The sequence below is a fragment of the Dermacentor silvarum genome, chromosome 6, assembly GCF_013339745.2.
Source record: "Dermacentor silvarum isolate Dsil-2018 chromosome 6, BIME_Dsil_1.4, whole genome shotgun sequence".
NCBI lineage: Eukaryota > Metazoa > Arthropoda > Arachnida > Ixodida > Ixodidae > Dermacentor > Dermacentor silvarum.
In genome coordinates, this window is record NC_051159.1 from 23,589,715 (window position 1) to 23,608,448 (window position 18,734).

At 41.5% G+C, this 18,734-nt stretch overlaps 1 protein-coding gene across 2 annotated transcripts; it reads left to right on the forward strand.

Moving 5' to 3' along the window:
- Window positions 1-13,367: 13,367 nt before the first annotated feature.
- LOC125946108 (uncharacterized) lies at window positions 13,368-18,452 on the forward strand. Of its 2 annotated transcripts, XM_049668597.1 has the most exons (4): window positions 13,368-14,729; window positions 15,369-15,503; window positions 16,144-16,311; window positions 16,912-18,452. In XM_049668597.1, the coding sequence occupies exons 1-4, from the start codon at window positions 14,520-14,522 to the stop codon at window positions 17,203-17,205; spliced, it is 807 nt and encodes a 268-aa protein (XP_049524554.1). In that variant the 5' UTR covers window positions 13,368-14,519; the 3' UTR covers window positions 17,206-18,452. The 2 variants fall into 2 exon arrangements, with proteins under 2 accessions (XP_049524554.1, XP_049524555.1); XM_049668598.1 differs by lacking the exon at window positions 13,368-14,729 and having other exon boundaries at window positions 14,996-15,503.
- Window positions 18,453-18,734: the final 282 nt, after the last annotated feature.

The window sequence follows — 18,734 nt, forward strand, 5'->3', positions numbered from 1 at the left end:
GGAGCGGGGGGGGGGGGGGGGCACTTCTACTGTGCCAGCAACCGCGCTCGTCGCTCGACCGCACGGTCTCTTATCTCTCCCACGCGCAAGCAAGGAAGCGGGAAGCCAGCGCCGGAAGAAGCGGGGAGGGGGGGGGGGGCGCACTTTTCCTCTGCCAACAACCGCGCTCGTCGCTCGCCGCACCGTCTCTTATCTCCACACGGCTCTGAACTTTATGCACTATGCGTTCGCCGCTCAGTTTCTGTTGAAGCGATAGACCGCACGTACATTCGCCCGCTGCTGCGGCGTATATATGCGCTTGCTGCCAGCGTTTTGGCAGTCGTTGTCTGCAGTCATTCAGTGTGATCTATTCATGTTTGTTTGTGCGCGCTCACACCACGCTTGTTCATTCAGAAAGGAATAGTCGGGCCACATTTTCCAACGCACGCTACACATGTAATGCTGCCCGGATCGGCAGTGCAGCGCTACAGGTGTGTCCCTTCGCACGCGCACTGCCCATGGGAAGCGCTTCTCATCAACACCACCGTTTCACACGCGCCTTCTCGTGGTCATCGAGTCTCTCTTCATGTCGGTCTACTTACGCCGCAGCACACCTGCTTTACTTAATCAGCTCATGTTTACTACAATTCATATTGCTACCAAAGCCGCTCACCTTACTTCGTATGACATTGCTGTGTTGCTATCGCATTCATTGCTTCGCCCTTAGGGCGAAACTGTGACATTTTTTTGCTTTCGAGAGTCTCGCGCGCTTTTTGGCGGACTTCACTGTCGCAGCCGAGGATACGTGGGATGGTTTCGCAAGATGTACACTTCGACTGATGTAAAGGGTGTTTTGAGGGGACAGTGCCGTTATGAGAACTCATGCGAGTGCGACGGCTACACGAGATCGCTCACGGACGGCGGACAGCCGGGCGCGCCGTATCAAGCGGCATGGTGCGCGTACTGCGGACATAGCCCCGTGAACCACGTCCGACTAGGTAAGTTGGTTTCGATTGTCCTGAAATAGGATGATTACATGCTTCATTTATTGCGTTGTGCTATTTTTGAACTGAGCACCATACGTAACGAACCTCACATAATATGTGGCTCTTGTGAACGGCTGCTGAGAAGAAACTTGTAACTCGGGGGCTCTACCGAAATACATGGGAACGGGGAAATCGTTTTTCTCGTCAGCCACTGAAGCAAATTTATGAGGTTTCTGCATTGAAAGGGGGAAAAAAAGCCTAGTGACTGTCACGATGTTTTTTTGCGGGCGAATTGTTTTATACAAATAATTGAAGGTCGAGTATTGTCAGAAAACGAAATCGTCTAGCTCGCAGCATTGTAACTCAGCAATGACAAGAAATATCACAATTCTGTAAGCTTCATCTAATAGTACACCGAAAGCGGAGAACATTGATGTATCATACGTGCCTCTCAGTTGCACCACCAATGAGTGAGCAGGACTTTTCTAAAACCTTCATAAACATTGTAATTCATTTACCTAAAGTATCAATAATCAATCTTGTCTGCTTTAGATGCTCTATATAACAGAAGCAGTTAACAAAATTACGAGTTCTGCTTTTGGTGCAGTTTCGAAATTGTGAATCTCAAGCTCTTTCTTTTCTTCCTTTCTTTTTCTTTTTTTTTTTAGCTTACCGAAATTTGGCAATTTTCGTGAAAAAAATCCTAGCCCTAAATGAACATAGCGCTTCCGACAGTCATTAGATAACTTGATCCCTTAAATGCAACGAGTTCCATTTAAATTGATCTAGGAGTCTGTCGTCTCCTACAAGCCTTTCTGCTTTTTACATGCATTTGAATAGGTGGCATCGGAGTTGGTCCCGAGCCACGGTCTCGCAAGGTGCTTCGAGACGTCAGACGTAGGTCATTTCAAACAGTTTCGCTCTTCGTAGCCTTTTACGAAAGAAAAAAGAAAAAAAAAGAAAAAAAATCACTTTTACCAAATCGACTATTAAAAAAAAGTTTTTCGACATCACGCCAGGTGACAATTACATAAAAATCAGCATCTGCATATCATGAAACCAACACTTTTGTAGAGACCAAATTTAAAAGGCGATAAATTTTACATTCACCTAAAGCAACAGTTTATGTAATAGAAATACCTTATGTAATACAAATAGAATCCCCTTTTGAAGAGTAATTTTTTTTCTTTTTTATGAGAGAGGGCTTTGGCGCAGTGAAAAATACTAGGTAAAAGCAATAAATAGATGATGACACCACCTTCAGACACCTGCATTAATGGCACAAAAAGGTCTGTGAAAAGTTTCTAACATCAGCCATTAGCAACACCATTTATTGCACACATCTGTGCACACAAAGTAAGACATTTGTGCCTGCTAAAGTGGAATGCTGATGTTCAGTGCAATTTGTATTCACTCAGTGGCAGCTTAGACATTAAATTCTGTTGTTAAAACTCCATAGCAGGTAGAAAAACTAGAGCTGTGGTCCACAGCCTTACATTTTTCCCTCTTCATGTATCATTTTCAGAGTATCGTTTGCTTCCTTGGTGCTATAAACAATTTTTTATTGTAGCCTTATGTATTTGATACCTATGCAGGGCCGAGTCAACCATCAACATCCGCAGCAACACTGACAGCTCAAGGAGAAACACCTGCAAACCTCGCTACTGGTAAGCAAGAATCCTATCAGGATATCAGCGTGTTGCTGGATCTTACAAACTATGACTCATAGGATGAATAGCATAAGTTATAGATGCCGGTTTTTGTGTACATTGATATAGTGGGCTGCGCCAAAAAATTTACCTTTACCCACATACTGGTACAAACAGCCAAACTGAAGCAATTACCTAAAACTAGGGTTGCTTGAAAGGTGTTATTTCCGAATCGAATAAGCATATTCAACAAAAATGACCCCTGAATTTTGTACAAAATATTTTCTCATTTCTGAAGCAACATCAATGTTTGTGTATTTGCTGATACATGGGTGTAATGCTGTTCAGAATTAGCTGTTCGAATAAGGGAGGAGCTTGTAAATAATACCTCCTCTGAATTATCGGGGCAACCTGACAGTGATTGTAATGAAATAATCGAACAGTATAACAGCTACATACATTGTGTTCACTTAATGAGAAAGTGTGATACTACAGTTGTGCAATAGTGTGCAAACATTGTTAGACTAGTCAAATAACAAATTGGAACAACTTCATATATGGGCTGCTTCAAAGCAAGCCAGTCTTGTGAATGACTCAAGATTGTTGAGCATTGAGCAGAATTTGTGTGTTTGCTCAGGAACTGTATAGCAACTGTAGCTATCCTGCAGTAGCTTCACTTAGAACAGCTGTCACATCCATCATTCTCTCGCTCTTGAGGCTCCATAAGTGTTTCACTTATACGGGGTGTTTTTATTGTTAGAAGAATTTTTAAAGATCACCCATGGACATGTAGCACACTTCTACTTCTTGAGCTAGATTACTGCGTTCTAGGTAGACATATTTCGTATAATGATGTTTTGCTAATATACTTTGAAAATAATTACTTTATGGCACATATTGCAATTTTCTAATTGTAGTCTGTGACACAAACTCTTATCCACTTGGTAGAAATCCTGAAGATCACCAGCTAAGAGAGATATGGGGTGGTATTCTGTAAGAGTCTACCTAGTGGACTGTCCATTTTGGCGACCGTTGATTCGCTGCTGCTTGACGTGCAGGAAGGAGACTGGCTGGCACCTTCCTGCACGTCAAGCAGCAGCGAATCAATGGTCGCAGAAATGGCAAAATGGACAGTCCACTAGGTAGACTCTTACAGAATACCGCCCATGTACTGCTAAAGTTTGCTACAAAACTTACTAGTGTTCTTGTAATTTTTCAGCTTCAGTGCACAAAAATGTAATTTGTTGAAAGTATTAGGGCAGTGTTAATGCATTTTTACTGAAAACTTTGACAGCTCTCAAAAGTGGCGCTAGTTTTAAAATTAATTCCAAGGGGATGCGTCTTGTGAAACCACTGGCTTCAGTTTGTATATTGCAATATGTGTGCTAATTAAATTAAATAGTTAGGAAGGCTATTAGTGTAATTTTGTTAATTTGTCACTTATATATTTTGATTTTCTTAAAGCATTGTCTGCCCCCTTCAGATGAATGAGTGGGCTGCATGCCGCAGGTGGTTTTAATTATGTGAACGTCGAAGAAAACACCCTGTGTATTTGAAAGAAAGAAATATTATGCAAATGGTAATTGTGATTTCTCAAAACAAATACGAATCGAGTAGCAGGGACTATTGAATTCATGTTCGAAGTTTTGAATATTTGGACATTTCTAACTCAAACAAATGGAATGGCTTTTGTGCATACAGGTTCCAGTGCACAAAGTCTGTGCAACATTGACGAGGAGAATGAGCCAAGTTTGGCCATTACCCAGCGTGCAGAGAGACCAGGAGGTATGCCTTAAGAGATTATATTTAAAATTTTATTGAATTTATAACACAAAATTGCATATTAATATATTGCTGAACATTACCTTCTTCCTCATTGCTGCAACTTTCTTGCCTTAGATTGCTCTGATCTGTCCACTTTTTTCGGCACACCTTATGATGCTGCTGGTAGTGTGTCAGGTAAGCAAAGTGAGAGTTGCACATTGAGCAAACAAACATCACATTTGTTTGTTTCAGCTAACATCTGAAGATACTTGTGAAACTGATAAGGGAGCTATAGTGTCTAAAATGCTGACAAGCCTGTGCAGAACCTCATAGAACCCCATTCCAAATGAGATAATTATCTTTCATCTTGCTTTTATACAACAGTTGAAGGTGTAACTTAAAATAAACCTTCCTATTTTAATTGTGGGGCAATTTATGCACTCAAGTTCTAAGGTTACCGCTGTGACTGGAAAGCTTTCCGCATTGTTATTTATTAAAGGCATTAGTACTTCATGCTGATGGAACAGTCCTTGCCAATTCCATGAAAGTGATTTGATGTGCGTGCCTGTATACTGACTTACTTTCACTGCTTAAAAATTTATTGCTTACAGTCATTTATGAAAGATGAGTACAGCATAAACTTAAGAGTGAGAGCAGTTGTGCATTGTATAAGAGACGTTAAATCAATAATTAGCATAGTCAAAAAACATTATTTAGTAAAGTGTCCTTTGTGCCCCTACACCTATCAAAATGCAGGGAGAGATGAAACTGGAAACATCGCCTTGTCACAGCAAGCGAGTACATCTGAGACAAGTACATCTGAGACACAAGTTGAAAAGGAACTGCGTTCTCTGACTGGCCAGCATGTATGTTCTCAGTGTGGCTTCTTTTGCACTGCATTCAGCACATTTGCTAGCCACACAAAAACCCACCGAGGTGTAAATGTGATGTTTGTTTGCTCAATGTGCAACTCTCACTTTGCTTACCTGACACACTACCAGCAGCATCATAAGGTGTGCCGAAAAAAGTGGACAGATCAGAGCAATCTAAGGCAAGAAAGTTGCAGCAATGAGGAAGAAGGTAATGTTCAGCTAACATCTGAAGATACTTGTGAAACTGATAAGGGAGCTATAGTGTCTAAAATGCTGACAAGCCTGTGCAGACGCCTTGAAGGCCATCACAGGTGCCCTAAGACGGTCATTGATGATGTAGTTCAGGAGGTGGACGACATGTTTAGTGCAGTTGGAGTTCCTGTCCACATTGGTCACATCAAAAATGACCGTCTTCGGAAGAAAATCTACCAGAATGCAAGAATTTTTGTGCCCCCTACTGAAGTCGTGCTGACTGGAGGGGCAAAAGCCTATGTCATAAAGCTTCTTGACCTTCTACAAATCCTGCTCAAACATCCAGACATTGTTCCCCATGTAAGAAAAATGCAGAGGACACAAGATGACTGTGTAATTCATGATTTCAGCGATGGAGCAAGGTTTAGTTCACACCCAGTGTTCCAAAAGCAAAAAGAAAATATTATCTTGCTCAGTCTGTACTATGATGACGTTGAACTAACAAACCCAATTGGCATGAAGAGAGGTAAAAAGGGGAAACTCAGCATGTTTTATGTGACTCTCTTGAACCTTCCACCTAACAAACGGTCCAAGTTAAGCAACATTTTCTTGCTTGGCACTGGCCTTACAGCAAGTTTAAGACAACATAGTGAACGGCTAAAGTTCCTCGATGATTTTTTGCATGCATTGAATTTGCTTGCAAATGAAGGCATCGTCTTTGAAACAGACAAAGGCCCTGAAAGGTTTTTTGGCGCACTCATGGCAGTAACAGGAGATGCTTTGGCGACTAACTCTTTGGCAGGATTCAAGCAGTCATTTAGCCCTGCTGTTCTCCGTTGCTGTTGCACTTGCCTTGTGCCTACGGCAGAGTACGCACAGTACACAAACCACGGTCAGTGCACTCTTCGAACAGAAGGCAGCGTCAGGGCACAAATGAAGGAACTCAATCAGTGTGAGAACCCTGCACAAAAACAAAAGTTATCCAAAGAATCTGGGATCAACAGTGAATCAGTGTTGGCATCAGTTCCTTTTTTCTCCTTGACAAAAGACGTATTATATGATCCGATGCATGTTCTGCTGGAAGGTGTTGTGCCAAAAGAAATAGCTCTTTTCCTTCGTATTGCTATCAAGGAGAAGAAATGGCTCACAAGGAAACAAATGAACAAAGCCATCTCAAATTTTCAGTTTCACCATGCAGTCTCCAGCAGCGACAGGCCACGCCTGATTGAACGAGATTTGAATCTTGTTTCTTCTGCAAGCTCTTCTCTTGTTTTTATTCTCCATTTTCCACTAATTGTTGAGGAATTTATTCCAGAAGATTCGATGCACATGAAATGTCTTATTCAAGTTGCACAGATTACACAAATAATTTTGTCACCCGTTTTGACTGCAGAGGCTGTTGGAGATTTAGAGGAGCTAATTTCTAGCCACCATAAAATGTTCATTGAGTGCTATGGAAATGAAGCAGTCTTTCTTAAAATGCACATGTTAATCCACATTGTTGAGCAAATAAAGATGCATGGGCCAGCAGGTCATCACTGGACAATGCGGATGGAGGCGAAAAATGCCTTGCCGAAGTCTACAAAACTTTTCAATTTCAAAAATGTACCACTTTCCGTGAGTGATTTTCTTCAAACTAATACATCTTATGCCCTTTGGAATGACGATGGCACACCCAAAACGGGATACGCAGATACCAGAATGCCACCTGTATATGGTACTCCTTTTGTGCTTAGCCAAAGCTTTTGTGATGCAGGATTGGCCCCTTGTGATGTGGGGCAATGTGGCCTGTCATTGCAAAAGGCACCTGTTGAAAATGTTGTGATCAGGGTGAGCGATATTATTGTTACTGGGCGCGTCAGTGAGCAGCCATGCTTTTGTAGGGTAAATCACATAGTGTATTTTAATGACCAGGTATTTGTAAATTGCAAACTTCTGACAACAACTTATGTTCCAAAAGTGAATGCCTTCATGGGAAGTGTTACAGACCATGAAGCCATTTTGTCAACTAAAAGCTTGCTTCTCCCCTGGCCTGTATTTACATATTCAAAAGATAATTGTATTTTATGCATCCCTCAGTCTATTTACACTGCATCACATGTTCAAGTTACATAAGTGATCTGTGTAGCTAACCAACAAGCAGAGAGAGAAAAAACGTTTCATTTCGGCCCCCTGTGCGGCGGGCTACTGGGCATTGGAGCGATGGTGATGTTGTGGGAAACGGGGGTGAGGGTGTGACGTCGGTGGCGTCGACTCTTGCTTGGGCTCTGTTTGCTTCTTGTGGTACAGTGAGCCCAAGGGCCGTTGTAAGCTGCATTATTGCGGTCACATTAGATGGTGTCGGGTCACTAAGCCACTCCTAAAGTGTGTGGGGTCTTTTTGGTAGTCCTTTAGGTATAGATTGAAGTGCCTCTTGACTGCCTGTACAGTGCCACAGTGTAGGGGATGCATTTGGGCATTCCTTGTATTCCGTCCATATTGTGCAGGCCTCTTTTCCGGCTTGTAGTGCAGGATGTTTTTTGTGTGGGCAGACAGTACATTTGGGCTTGGCATGTGTGCATGCAACAGCGTCGTGTGTTGTCGAGCATGGTGGAAATGGAAGAATTGTTTCTTGTTCATGCCATTCCTCTATTTTTAGGTGTTGCATGTATGAGGCTATTTGTTTTAATTCTGTATGAGTGAGTGCATCTGTTCACTAGTGTGGAAGTCCCTGAGTGTTTACATGTGATAGCGCATGTGCATTTTCATTGTCCCCAATGTTACAGTGGCTAGGTACCCTTTGAATGGTGATATCAATGTAGCATTTCATGTAGCAATTTGTTGTATATCAATGTAGCATTTCATGGATGTAGTTGGGCAGGCTTCCTGTGAGGAAAGCTTGGCATGCTGCTTGAGTGTCCGTGCTAATTATAATGTTTTACAAGTGTTGTGGTGCTGTTATTGCCACTATTTCAGCTGTTGTTTGGGTAGGCAAACGTGTGCAGGTCTTGGGTATATGCATTGGTCGCAATGTTGTATGTCACCGTGCAGCTTATTGCAGCGCTTATACCCGGAGATGGCGTGTGTGTATTACGCTGTTCTGTTCAGGCAATCATGTTGTGCATGTGTTTGTCTTCTTCCTAGGCAGGTTTGTGGGTCCATGTTTCAAGGCATTGACATTATGCAAATGTCGGGCATTTGTCACATTGGAGGTAGAAGTGTTATTTGAGGCATGTTGTCTTGAGGATGTATGTCCAAGATCTCTAAGCATCCTTTGACCTTGCTGATATCATTTGAATCTAGTTGTTTGGGGTTCTGTGTAGACCAACAAAGAGCATAGCAACATAGCTTATAGATGTGTGGTTTCAAACTTGTGGCAAAGCAAGGAAGTAAAAGGGTGATAGACACTGAAGCCAGAGAACGCTAGGGAAAATAACTTTTTTTTTTTTTCATTTTAAGGGGGACAAGTACTAGCGAAAGAAAAATAATGTGGAACACAATGCTGCTGGTGGAAATACAACATGCTTTGTCCAAATTGTCATGTCCAAATTTACAATGTGATACTATCTCGTTTTCCCTGCAGCAGCCAGCAGCCGCCATAGCTGAATTGGTAGAGCATCCCATTGAAAATCTACTTCCTGATATGCCACTAGGTGCATTGCGAGGACTATTTATATTGTCTTACAAATGGCCAGTAATGGTTTAACTGTCCAAATTGTCATGCTGTGTCATCCCAGTAACAAATATTCACGAATACAATACGATAGCTTCACTGTTGTGACTTGTAGTAGTGACGGTCACTGTGTTGATATTCGTTATTTTTGTTTTTGTTGTAATTCAATCAGAGTGTTGCGTTCTATGTTCTGTATGTCTACTGCTCTTTCTTTTCTTTATTCTGATTTTGATTACCAAGCGTTTTATGTGATCGAAATGTATTGTTTGCTTGTTGGTTCATTATAGCAGCAAATGGAGCTTGAAAAGAGGCAGGAAAGGAGAGTGGTATGATCACGAGGTGCCCTTTGATCATCGCAGTCTCCTTTCTTGTCTCACTTCTTCTCCGATACCATTGGCTGCTGTTTTATGTGACTACTGTGTTACTGACCAGCTGTACTGTCTGTATTACATATTCAAATAGCTTATTACGTGGCACAATAAAATATGTACAGAAAGCTACTTAGAATTAATGCTCCTTTATTTGGTTTGGATTGTAATCGTGATGCTGTGGTTCCATATTCTTTATAGAAGCCACTTGCAAGTGTCCAGTGGTCACCAGAAAACAAGCTGCCTGTGTTTTCTTGCGTTGTTGAACCACTTCTTCATGGAATGGACATTACTGAGAGTATTCATCGTCGTCTTTCGAAACAACTTCGTCATGAGTTGATTCATTTTCTTGAGTAAGTACTACAAGTGTTACATCTGTATAAATACAGAACAGGGCACTCACATGAGCATCACAAATTTTTATAAATTAAACAGCTTCCAAGTTCATGAGAAGACATGTGTAAACCGTGTCTTGCACAAGTTGCATCAAACATGCTCAATCATATCCTGTTTTCAGTGGAGGAGTTTCTGTTCTGAAAATTTAAGTCGGTGTTGAGTTAATTGCTACAGCTTTTACTGAAATTTCATTTCCTATTGATATTGTCACGACTAAAGAAGACAACGAAGTCAGGGACATGAGCACAAGCATGTCCCTGCGCGTTATTTCTCGTCAATGGATCTAAGAAGCGGCTATTGGCAAATAGAAGTAGACGAAAGAGACCGCGAGAAAACAGCATTCGTGACACCTGATGGTCTCTATGAATTTAGGGTACTTCCCTTCGGCTTATGCTCCGCGCCGGCAACATTTCAGCGGCTAATGGACACCGTTCTATCAGGACTCAAGTGGCAAACGTGCTTAGTATATCTGGACGATGTGATTGTATTCTCTGCGACATTTGACGAGCACTTGAGGCAACTACGTGCTGTTTTTCAAGCCATACGGTCCGCTGGTCTCACGCTTAAGCCGGAAAAATGCCATTTTGGCTTCGAAGAGCTTCTTTTTCTAGGCCATGTTGTCGGTAATGAGGGAGTACGACCTGATCAAGAAAAAATAGCAGCCGTTGAACATTTTCCTGTGCCATCCGACGACAAAAAGGCAGTGAGACGATTTTTAGGGTTATGCGCATATTACCGGCGTTTTATTTAGAACTTTTCACGCATTGCATCGCCGCTGACACGCCTCACCAGAAAGCATTCGACGAGCTACGGCAACGCCTTCAAAACCCACCGGTCCTGGGACACTTTGATGAAGACGCCCCAACAGCAGTTCACACCGATGCCAGCAATATCGGCTTAGGAGCTGTACTTGTACAGTGGCAAGACGGCGCTGAAAAAGTGATAGCCTATGCAAGTAGAAGCCTTTCCCACACAGAAGAAAATTATTCAACTACAGAAAAACAGTGCCTTGGGGTGGTTTGGGCGGTGATCAAATTTCGCCCATATTTGTACGGCCGCTTGTTTGATGTTGTCAGTGACCACCACTCACTCTGTTGGTTGACGAACTTAAAAGACCCATCAGGACGATTGGCGCGCTGGAGCCTTAAACTTCAAGAATTCGACATGGCTATTGTGTACAAGTCGGGAAAGCGGCATACGGATGCGGACTGCCTTTCTCGCGCCCCATTCGAACCTGCAAGTGCAGACGATGACGACGCTACAGTGTTTGTTGCAGTTGTCAACACGGCTACGCACGCACAGCAGCAATGCGAAGACCCAGAATTGGAGCCCATTATTAGCTTCCTAGAGGGTCTTCTACTCTGCCAAAACGTTTTGCAAGAGGACTTGCATCATTTTGTTTACGCAATAAAGTGAACTTTTCTCCAAACGGAAGCCCTTACTTGCTCGTGTCCCTCACTTCGTTGTCTTCTTTAGTCGTGACAATATTGTACTCGCCAAATATCAGTCTGGGAAATGTAGACCAGGCAGGACCTGTAAATTTCTTTTTTTGTGTGTCATTTTCAGTAAAAACAACCTTATTCAAGATGAGAACACTGCAATTAGGCGATGGAAGTACTATGCACTCGGGGAGACCTTAGCAGCAACTTACCCAAATGTGCTTTGGGAAAAGGCAAAGCAAGACAAGGAAGGCCGAATCAAATCACCTAAGGTAATTTATTTTCTTCTTTACAATGCGCATTTAACAAAATAACTAAAACAAATGGCCTGCTGTCACTGTTTCGCTCATAACTTAGGATACTGTGTGACTACATTAGGTAACTAGACCAATGTGATATTCTCAGTATTTTATCAATGTGATATTTTAAGTACTTTTCTTAAAATAATTACTCAAGCCAACATTTTCCTGTTAATAATGAATGTTCTTGGTTTTTTTAAAAACAAGAATTTGCCATAACCTAGGTTATCATGGTTAGTGACTAACACCTCTTTGGCTTCTTCCTGGCATTGGGAGGTGATATTTGCATTCATATTACTGCTCTCATGATTCACACTCCAGCTTATATGAAGCGCAAACATGTGGCATATCAAAAGGGTACCTCAGTGTACTATGATAAAGCCACTACTGCCCAGTTCAGTCAAGAGACCTTGTGCCACACTTTAGCATGCCATCTGGATAGCCGGCACGCTTGAAGCTAGCCACCTGTGTCTGATTACTGCATTAAGCTCTGTGGGCACATGATCTGTCCAGTGCTGCACGTAGGCATGATTTTAGTATGCCCCTCTTTACTAACTTCGAGGGTGCTAAATTGAATGCTATCACCGCAGAGTGTAGTGAAAGGTTTCTTGACAGAACTTAAGGGTCTGAAAATTTTTTAAAATTGAACATTTTTTTTAGTTATGGCAATGCCTAACACAAACTACATCAGTTTATTGACATGCTGTTCTGTTATTGCTTTAATTCTGCCTCATTACTGATGAGTTGTGCTCGGTCTGTGCTCTTAATTGTGATGCCATCGTGGGCATTCCATAATCGTCATTCCACGTCATCTGATTCCCTTTATGCTATCGTCGCCATGCCTTCTGACACAGTGGACCAAGTGGTCTAATAGCCAGAGTGGCAGTTTGGGCACGTTGGTAATCCATAAAAACGCTTAAAAAGCATGAACTGGAAACGGACGAAAAGGGCGCATATATGCATACAGGCGTGGTGTGTGTATTTATCCTTTTTCGTCCGTGTCCAGTTCACATTATTTAAATGGTTCTTATGGTATACATGCATAACGGAGCACTCGTTTACATGAGCATCACAAATTTTTATAAATTTGTGATGTTTATAAACTAATAGGAGGGTGACAGCACAAAAAATTAATTAAAAACAGTGAGTGGGCAGGTGTACATGGGAAAAGCGTTCGTATGGTTGATGTATGCGTAAAAACGTGAAAAATAATAATAAATTGTTTGGTAGGGGATAGGCAGGGTAGAACTGGAAATGGAGGAATAGGTGAGGTTGAGAATCGAGAATAGCTGGAGGCCTAACGTGTTTTGTGCCTCCATTAATAACAATTTCAGGTGCAAGTTACAGCTTTTAGCGATTCTGTGTTGCCACATTCCAAATGGATCCCCGTCGGGTGCAGGCATTTAAACTTGTGTATGAGGTAGGATTCTGTATATTTCCTCTTGCGAGGTGAACAGAAATTTGTTAGTAGTATATAGAGCCTTGCTTCATCGAATATATGGCCATGTTCATTTAAGTGGCTGGCTACTGCCATCATCATAATGTCAAAATTGTCTCATTTTTATCATGCTGCCGTCATACTGACTTCATCATACTGCCTTCATCATTCTATTAACATCATTCCTTCGTGTTCATTTTATTGCTGTCACAGCATTGTCCTCATATTCGCAACTCAAATGAACTGCAGGGGGCGCTGCAAAAACTGGCCGCGTCTGGCTACACTGTGCAACATGGCGGCTATACGGAGGTCCCCCCTAGAGTGACCCCCGTCGCCGCAACCGCTGTGTTGGATGTACAGTACACTGTAGTTTGATGATTTTCGTGCAGTGTGATGTCAGTTTGCACTGTTTTGTGGAAGGAAAGCGAGTAGCTTACGCCGACCAAATCATTTTAGCCGATCTGAGAGAGGCACAGTGGGTAATGAGGCTGAAATGGTCGCACGGTGTGTGCAAACATCTGGCGTGACAGCGGACCCGCACGAGATTCTGATGAAAAGCACCGATGTATTCTTAAACCCATTGGTCGTGGAACCAAAGTACTCGTGCACTGTCGAATTGTCGGAAAAGTACAAGCACGTTTCTGCTGCTTTGATTCACTGTGAAGGCGCAGATAAATAATCCGGCGTTTCGAGCGTGCGAGACAGCGGCAGGGGAAGTTGGATACGTCACGCTGGCCTCGCCAGGATTGCCGAAAACTTACAGCCTGCTCAGTTTGGCACGTTTAACATGGCCCGCAGCAGCGCACCGACCTAAAATCAAGCTTTGCACTTTATCGCGAGCATGCACTACGAATCTGTGACGAACCTTTCGCGCTACTTTTGCGTTCCTGTTATCTATTTTACATTCAAGATTTGCGCAACCTGACTGTTGTTTCACTTAGCTGTAGTTATTGCAGTAGTTGGCCCATTGTTTCTCTCGCAGAGAACAAAACGATAAATAAGAAACCGAAAGATCTGCTTACAATAAAAACACATTTGCACACCATGTATGTACATGTATGGCTTGTGCTGCGTGGCCTGACCATGACTGATTACTCCCCGCTGTCTACGAACATGTATGTCGCTTATGGCTGCTGTGTAAACTAATGAAATAAAACAAATGTTTCTGTGTAAATAATGTTAACTAAGCTACTTCATTATGAATCTAATTAATTTTTCATGTTATTCTATAATTTACGTATCCTGCACTTTAAGTGGACAAAACTGTGTTCGCCTCTGAACTGCCAATTTTCTTCAGACATTGATAAGAGATACAATTGCTTTCATAATTATGCATTTTCAAATGAGCGCCTACTAATTTGCACTAGTTACACGGGTAGCGTGTCCAGGTCGCAAGGAAGGTGTACATAACATGCAAAATTTGCTGACGGTAGATGTCTAGTCTAACTGGTGCCAATAACCTACAACAGATGTTTATTTGTATGCATGACAGTCAAATCACAAATGCTCTTGTTCTTTACATTTCATTTGCTATTATTTCAGAGTGTGTTTGTATCAAGACTTGTGGAAGCGAGGCGGCATAGGTGGCTACGACAGGCAAGGCGAAAGGCCACAAACAACGAATCAGTTGAGGCTTCATTTAATGTGGTCATTGTGCAAGATGTTGATCCTGAATCTGCATTAAAAGAGCTGGCAGTAAGTTATGTAGCAATATTTTATACGGTTTCAACAGCTAATTCTGGGAAGACTGAAGAACACACACAGCAGGGAAAGGGCAAGATTAGCCACAAATGCCTGAAGGTATTCCATGAATATTTACACTCACAGTGGCATACACTAAACACTTAGGTCAGGGATTAATGCCTTCTCTTGGCAGTTGTCTAAGCATCACCTATATTCTACATGAGATGTTCTACTCATTATCATATTCAGTGTGTACTGACCTGTAATTATTTGTTGAAAGTAACCATTTCAACAACAACAATGCTGAGCCTGGTAAAGTTTATTGAATTAAGTGATCCTAATTCATATCTAAAACTAGTGAAACCATCAGCTAGTATTAAAAGCGTCCAGTGCTTTTTTTTTTTTTTTTTTGCTAGGTGTCATTTTGTCTGCAAGTACTGGTGAAAATACCGCGGCAGTGAAATGCAGACCAGCTTAACACTTCTGCCAGAATCAGGCACATGTTGAAGGGAAGAGCTCCGTATTGTGTCTTGTGATACAGGCAGCTTCGTAAATTCATTGGGTTTAACACTTGTCAATTTTTGAATAGTCATTCATCGGAAAAAATGACTGAAGTTAAAATGTATTTGCTTTTCTTTGTTTTTATTTTAGTCCATAGAAAACGTCCTTGGTCCGAGCGGTCCTTTTGACACTGAAAGGGTTGCAGTTCTTCTCCACAGCACAATGAGTCAGCGTAAAATTGACCCTCCGCTTAGTCTACCATGCTACTTCCTCAACGAGGATATTGTGAGTATAAAAAATTCAGACAACCCACTTCACATTGAATGTTGTTAATGTGATTAGCATTGAAACAATGTAACGACACATTGTATTGCCACATTATTTGCTTCTGTGTAGCCTACTCCTTTGATTTGATTTTCTATTACCAATATCCTCACTTATCTGTAGATCAACGCTCCTCGCAGAATGCACACTCTCGTCCCATTCTGTTCACTTCACTGTAGCCAAATTTTTCAATTTTCTGTTGCTGGCATTTTCTTCACTTCTTGCCACTTGTTTTGCTACTCTATCAGTTGCACACACTGATTTTGGAGGATTGGCCAAGAATGTTTACATACCTAGTGTCACATGCACATGTAAATGGCTAAATCCAGGCACATAGCCAGTGTCATGTGCTCTGTTGCATCTATGCAGTGGCCCTGTCGTCTATTTTTGCACATACCCAGTAATATATGCCCAGTTGGACATATGTAGTTTGCAAAGTTGTCTATACCAAAATTGTCTATTCAGTGGCCCAAGTCAGCATTAAAGAGGTTCGATTTGGACAACATACTGAAAAGTGTGCAAAGTGCCCAGACACTGCTAATTGTATTAATAAAGTTATGTGTGTACTTTGTAGACCCTAATGCTGAACTGCCTTTTTCAGCTTACTGTGGAGGCTCAGCTGAGATTCAAGAGGACAATTGATGAAGTCATGGATATCCTCTGCAAAGTCAGGGAAATTATAAGTGAAATGTGTAACCACCAGATGGATTATAGAGACATTGATAACTACCTGCGTGGCAATCACGCCAAATCTTCACTCATAACTTCAGTAAGTCACCTAGTGCTAAAAACGTGGCGCAACCATTTTGTGCTTACTTTCAGTTTTCAGAAAAAAGAACTATCTTGTGTCCCATCTGTTAGCCCTTTAACAGCTGTCATGTTTATAGGATGAAGTGCTCTGAAGGAATTGTGAGAACAATTGTGCATGTGACTTGCATTTTAATAACGACAGCTAAAGCTCATAACAATCCTTTATGAGAAACTTTATTGGCAGAAAGGCAGAGAGGTCGGCCTGAGTGAAGGGCTGAAGGGCTTCTAGTCTGCTACTCCATACTGGGGAAGGCGTTGAGGAAACAACAGAGATAGGATATTGATGAAGCAGCACACTTAAAACACACAAGTGCACGCACATGAAAATGGACATACACAGGCACTGGAATGCAACTACTGCTTTAATGCTCAAAGGCCCGTCTTTTCGTAGTGTTGCTTGAGAAATGCACGCGCTGTGACAGCAGTGAGGCGTCAACAAGACCCAGAACAACAAATAGACAAAGATGACATTATTTAGATTCCTACTCTACATATAACCAAAGTCTAAGGTAGCAGCCATAAATGAGGTACCGTCCTCCTTTCTTTTTTTCTTTCCCAGCATTTTGCAGATGTCCATGAGTCACCAGGACCAACGATTGTTTGGAGCACATCGACAAAGGCCATTTTTTGTGCTGAAGATGAATTGGTCTCCTTGAAGGATGATTGCATGCTCGAGAAGGCCCTTTTACTTTGCTTGACAGTGTACTACGTAAAAGATATCACTTACCCATCTGCCTTTGCCCAAACTTTGGGACTTGTACAAAGTGTCTTGTGCAAAGAAGAAAGCTTTCCTCGTTGCTGGGCTAATAGTAAGCTGCTAAAGATCCTCGACAAACTGAACAGCATTCTCTAAGTTCTTCATGCAGCTTTCTTTCATGTCTTTACTTTTAATATGCAAATTTTCTCATTGCTGGGCTAGCATAAGCTTCTCAGAATTTTCTGGTTCTGTTCATGTTCATGCAAATTTTTTTCAATGTTCTTTCACTATAGAATACTTGAGAAGGTACACAAGCAATGTAATCTGTGATATATCAATGCAACATTTCCTTTTATTTATAGCTCATTGTAAACTTTTTCAATGACATAGAATTCCAATAATGCACAATACATTGTTTCATTTCTCACGCAGTGCTTACGAACAATTTTATTATTAGGGCAATATTATCTAGCACTTTTTTTATGCTCAGTTGACACGCTTTTGTGAAAACATTGTGCAATCTTATTAGCCACTTCAGCAAGAAAAGGGGCTTTCTCAAACTCTAAGCCTACTGAAACTGTCCTGTTGAGGTAGATATACTAAAACACCGAGTCCTGTTATTTCCTTCTTATTATTTTTTTCTCCCCTCATCCCATCATGCTACGTCAATATACCTCACTGAAACATAGGGTAACTGATTATCAATTTAAAGGAGTCACCTATTAGTGATAAAATATAGTAGGCGAGCCATGTAGTCTGTGATATCAAACTAACAATTTATTTCACTGTGTATTCTTGTCTTGTAAATAAGCACCAAAACAGACAAAGGTACAAAAAACATTGCGAGCTCTTCGTTCTTGTCTTTCTTTAGCGCAAAATTTTTCACATCAATGAAAACCAACTTGCTCACTTTACTCTCGTTATTATTCTAGTCAGTGCCATGTTGTTATATTTGTCACGCTGCGCTTAAGGAACGTGTTACGATTAAAGTTGACATATAGCTAGCTCCTGTCCTTTATGCTTAGCTGATGCATCTTCATGCAAATTTGTCGCACACTCCACAAAAAAAAGTGGTCTCCTCAATGTGTACGCCTACTGAAGCACATGCTAGTTCATTATTGATTCATTCTAGTCACCTGAGAAGGCTTCAAATTCCTAAGGCATAGCAAAGCAGCAATCTGTTTTCAGTTTTTGTATTACTTGCTTAATTGTTTTTGTTTTTTAACTTTGTTATAGGACTCACCTACGCATTCATAAATTTTTTAAAGGTGTGAACGCTGGGTGTTTTCATGCTTGATTGAAAATAAACTACTTTTAATTCGAAAGGTGCTGTGTGTGTATTTTTAAAGGTGTGTACAATGGGTGTTTTCATGTATGAATGAAAATAAACTACATTTAATGTTAAAAGTAAGTGCTGTGTGTGTTAGTGTGCAGGCTCACTACACAAACAGAGGTAAGTCGCACAGTCTGGGAAATGTCCAGTTCAATTAAGCAAAACGTTTATAGCTCTTACAACGTGTAGCGGTCACGTACGCATGTATACATGGCTTATGAGAACTCAAGATGCGCTGGCAACTTTAGAGGCATCTCCAAAAAATGTCCACACTTCTGCACTGATAAAATTGAGCATGCAATAAGCCCTCCTTCCATTCTCGATTTGATTAGCCCCCTTCCCCTGTGCCTTT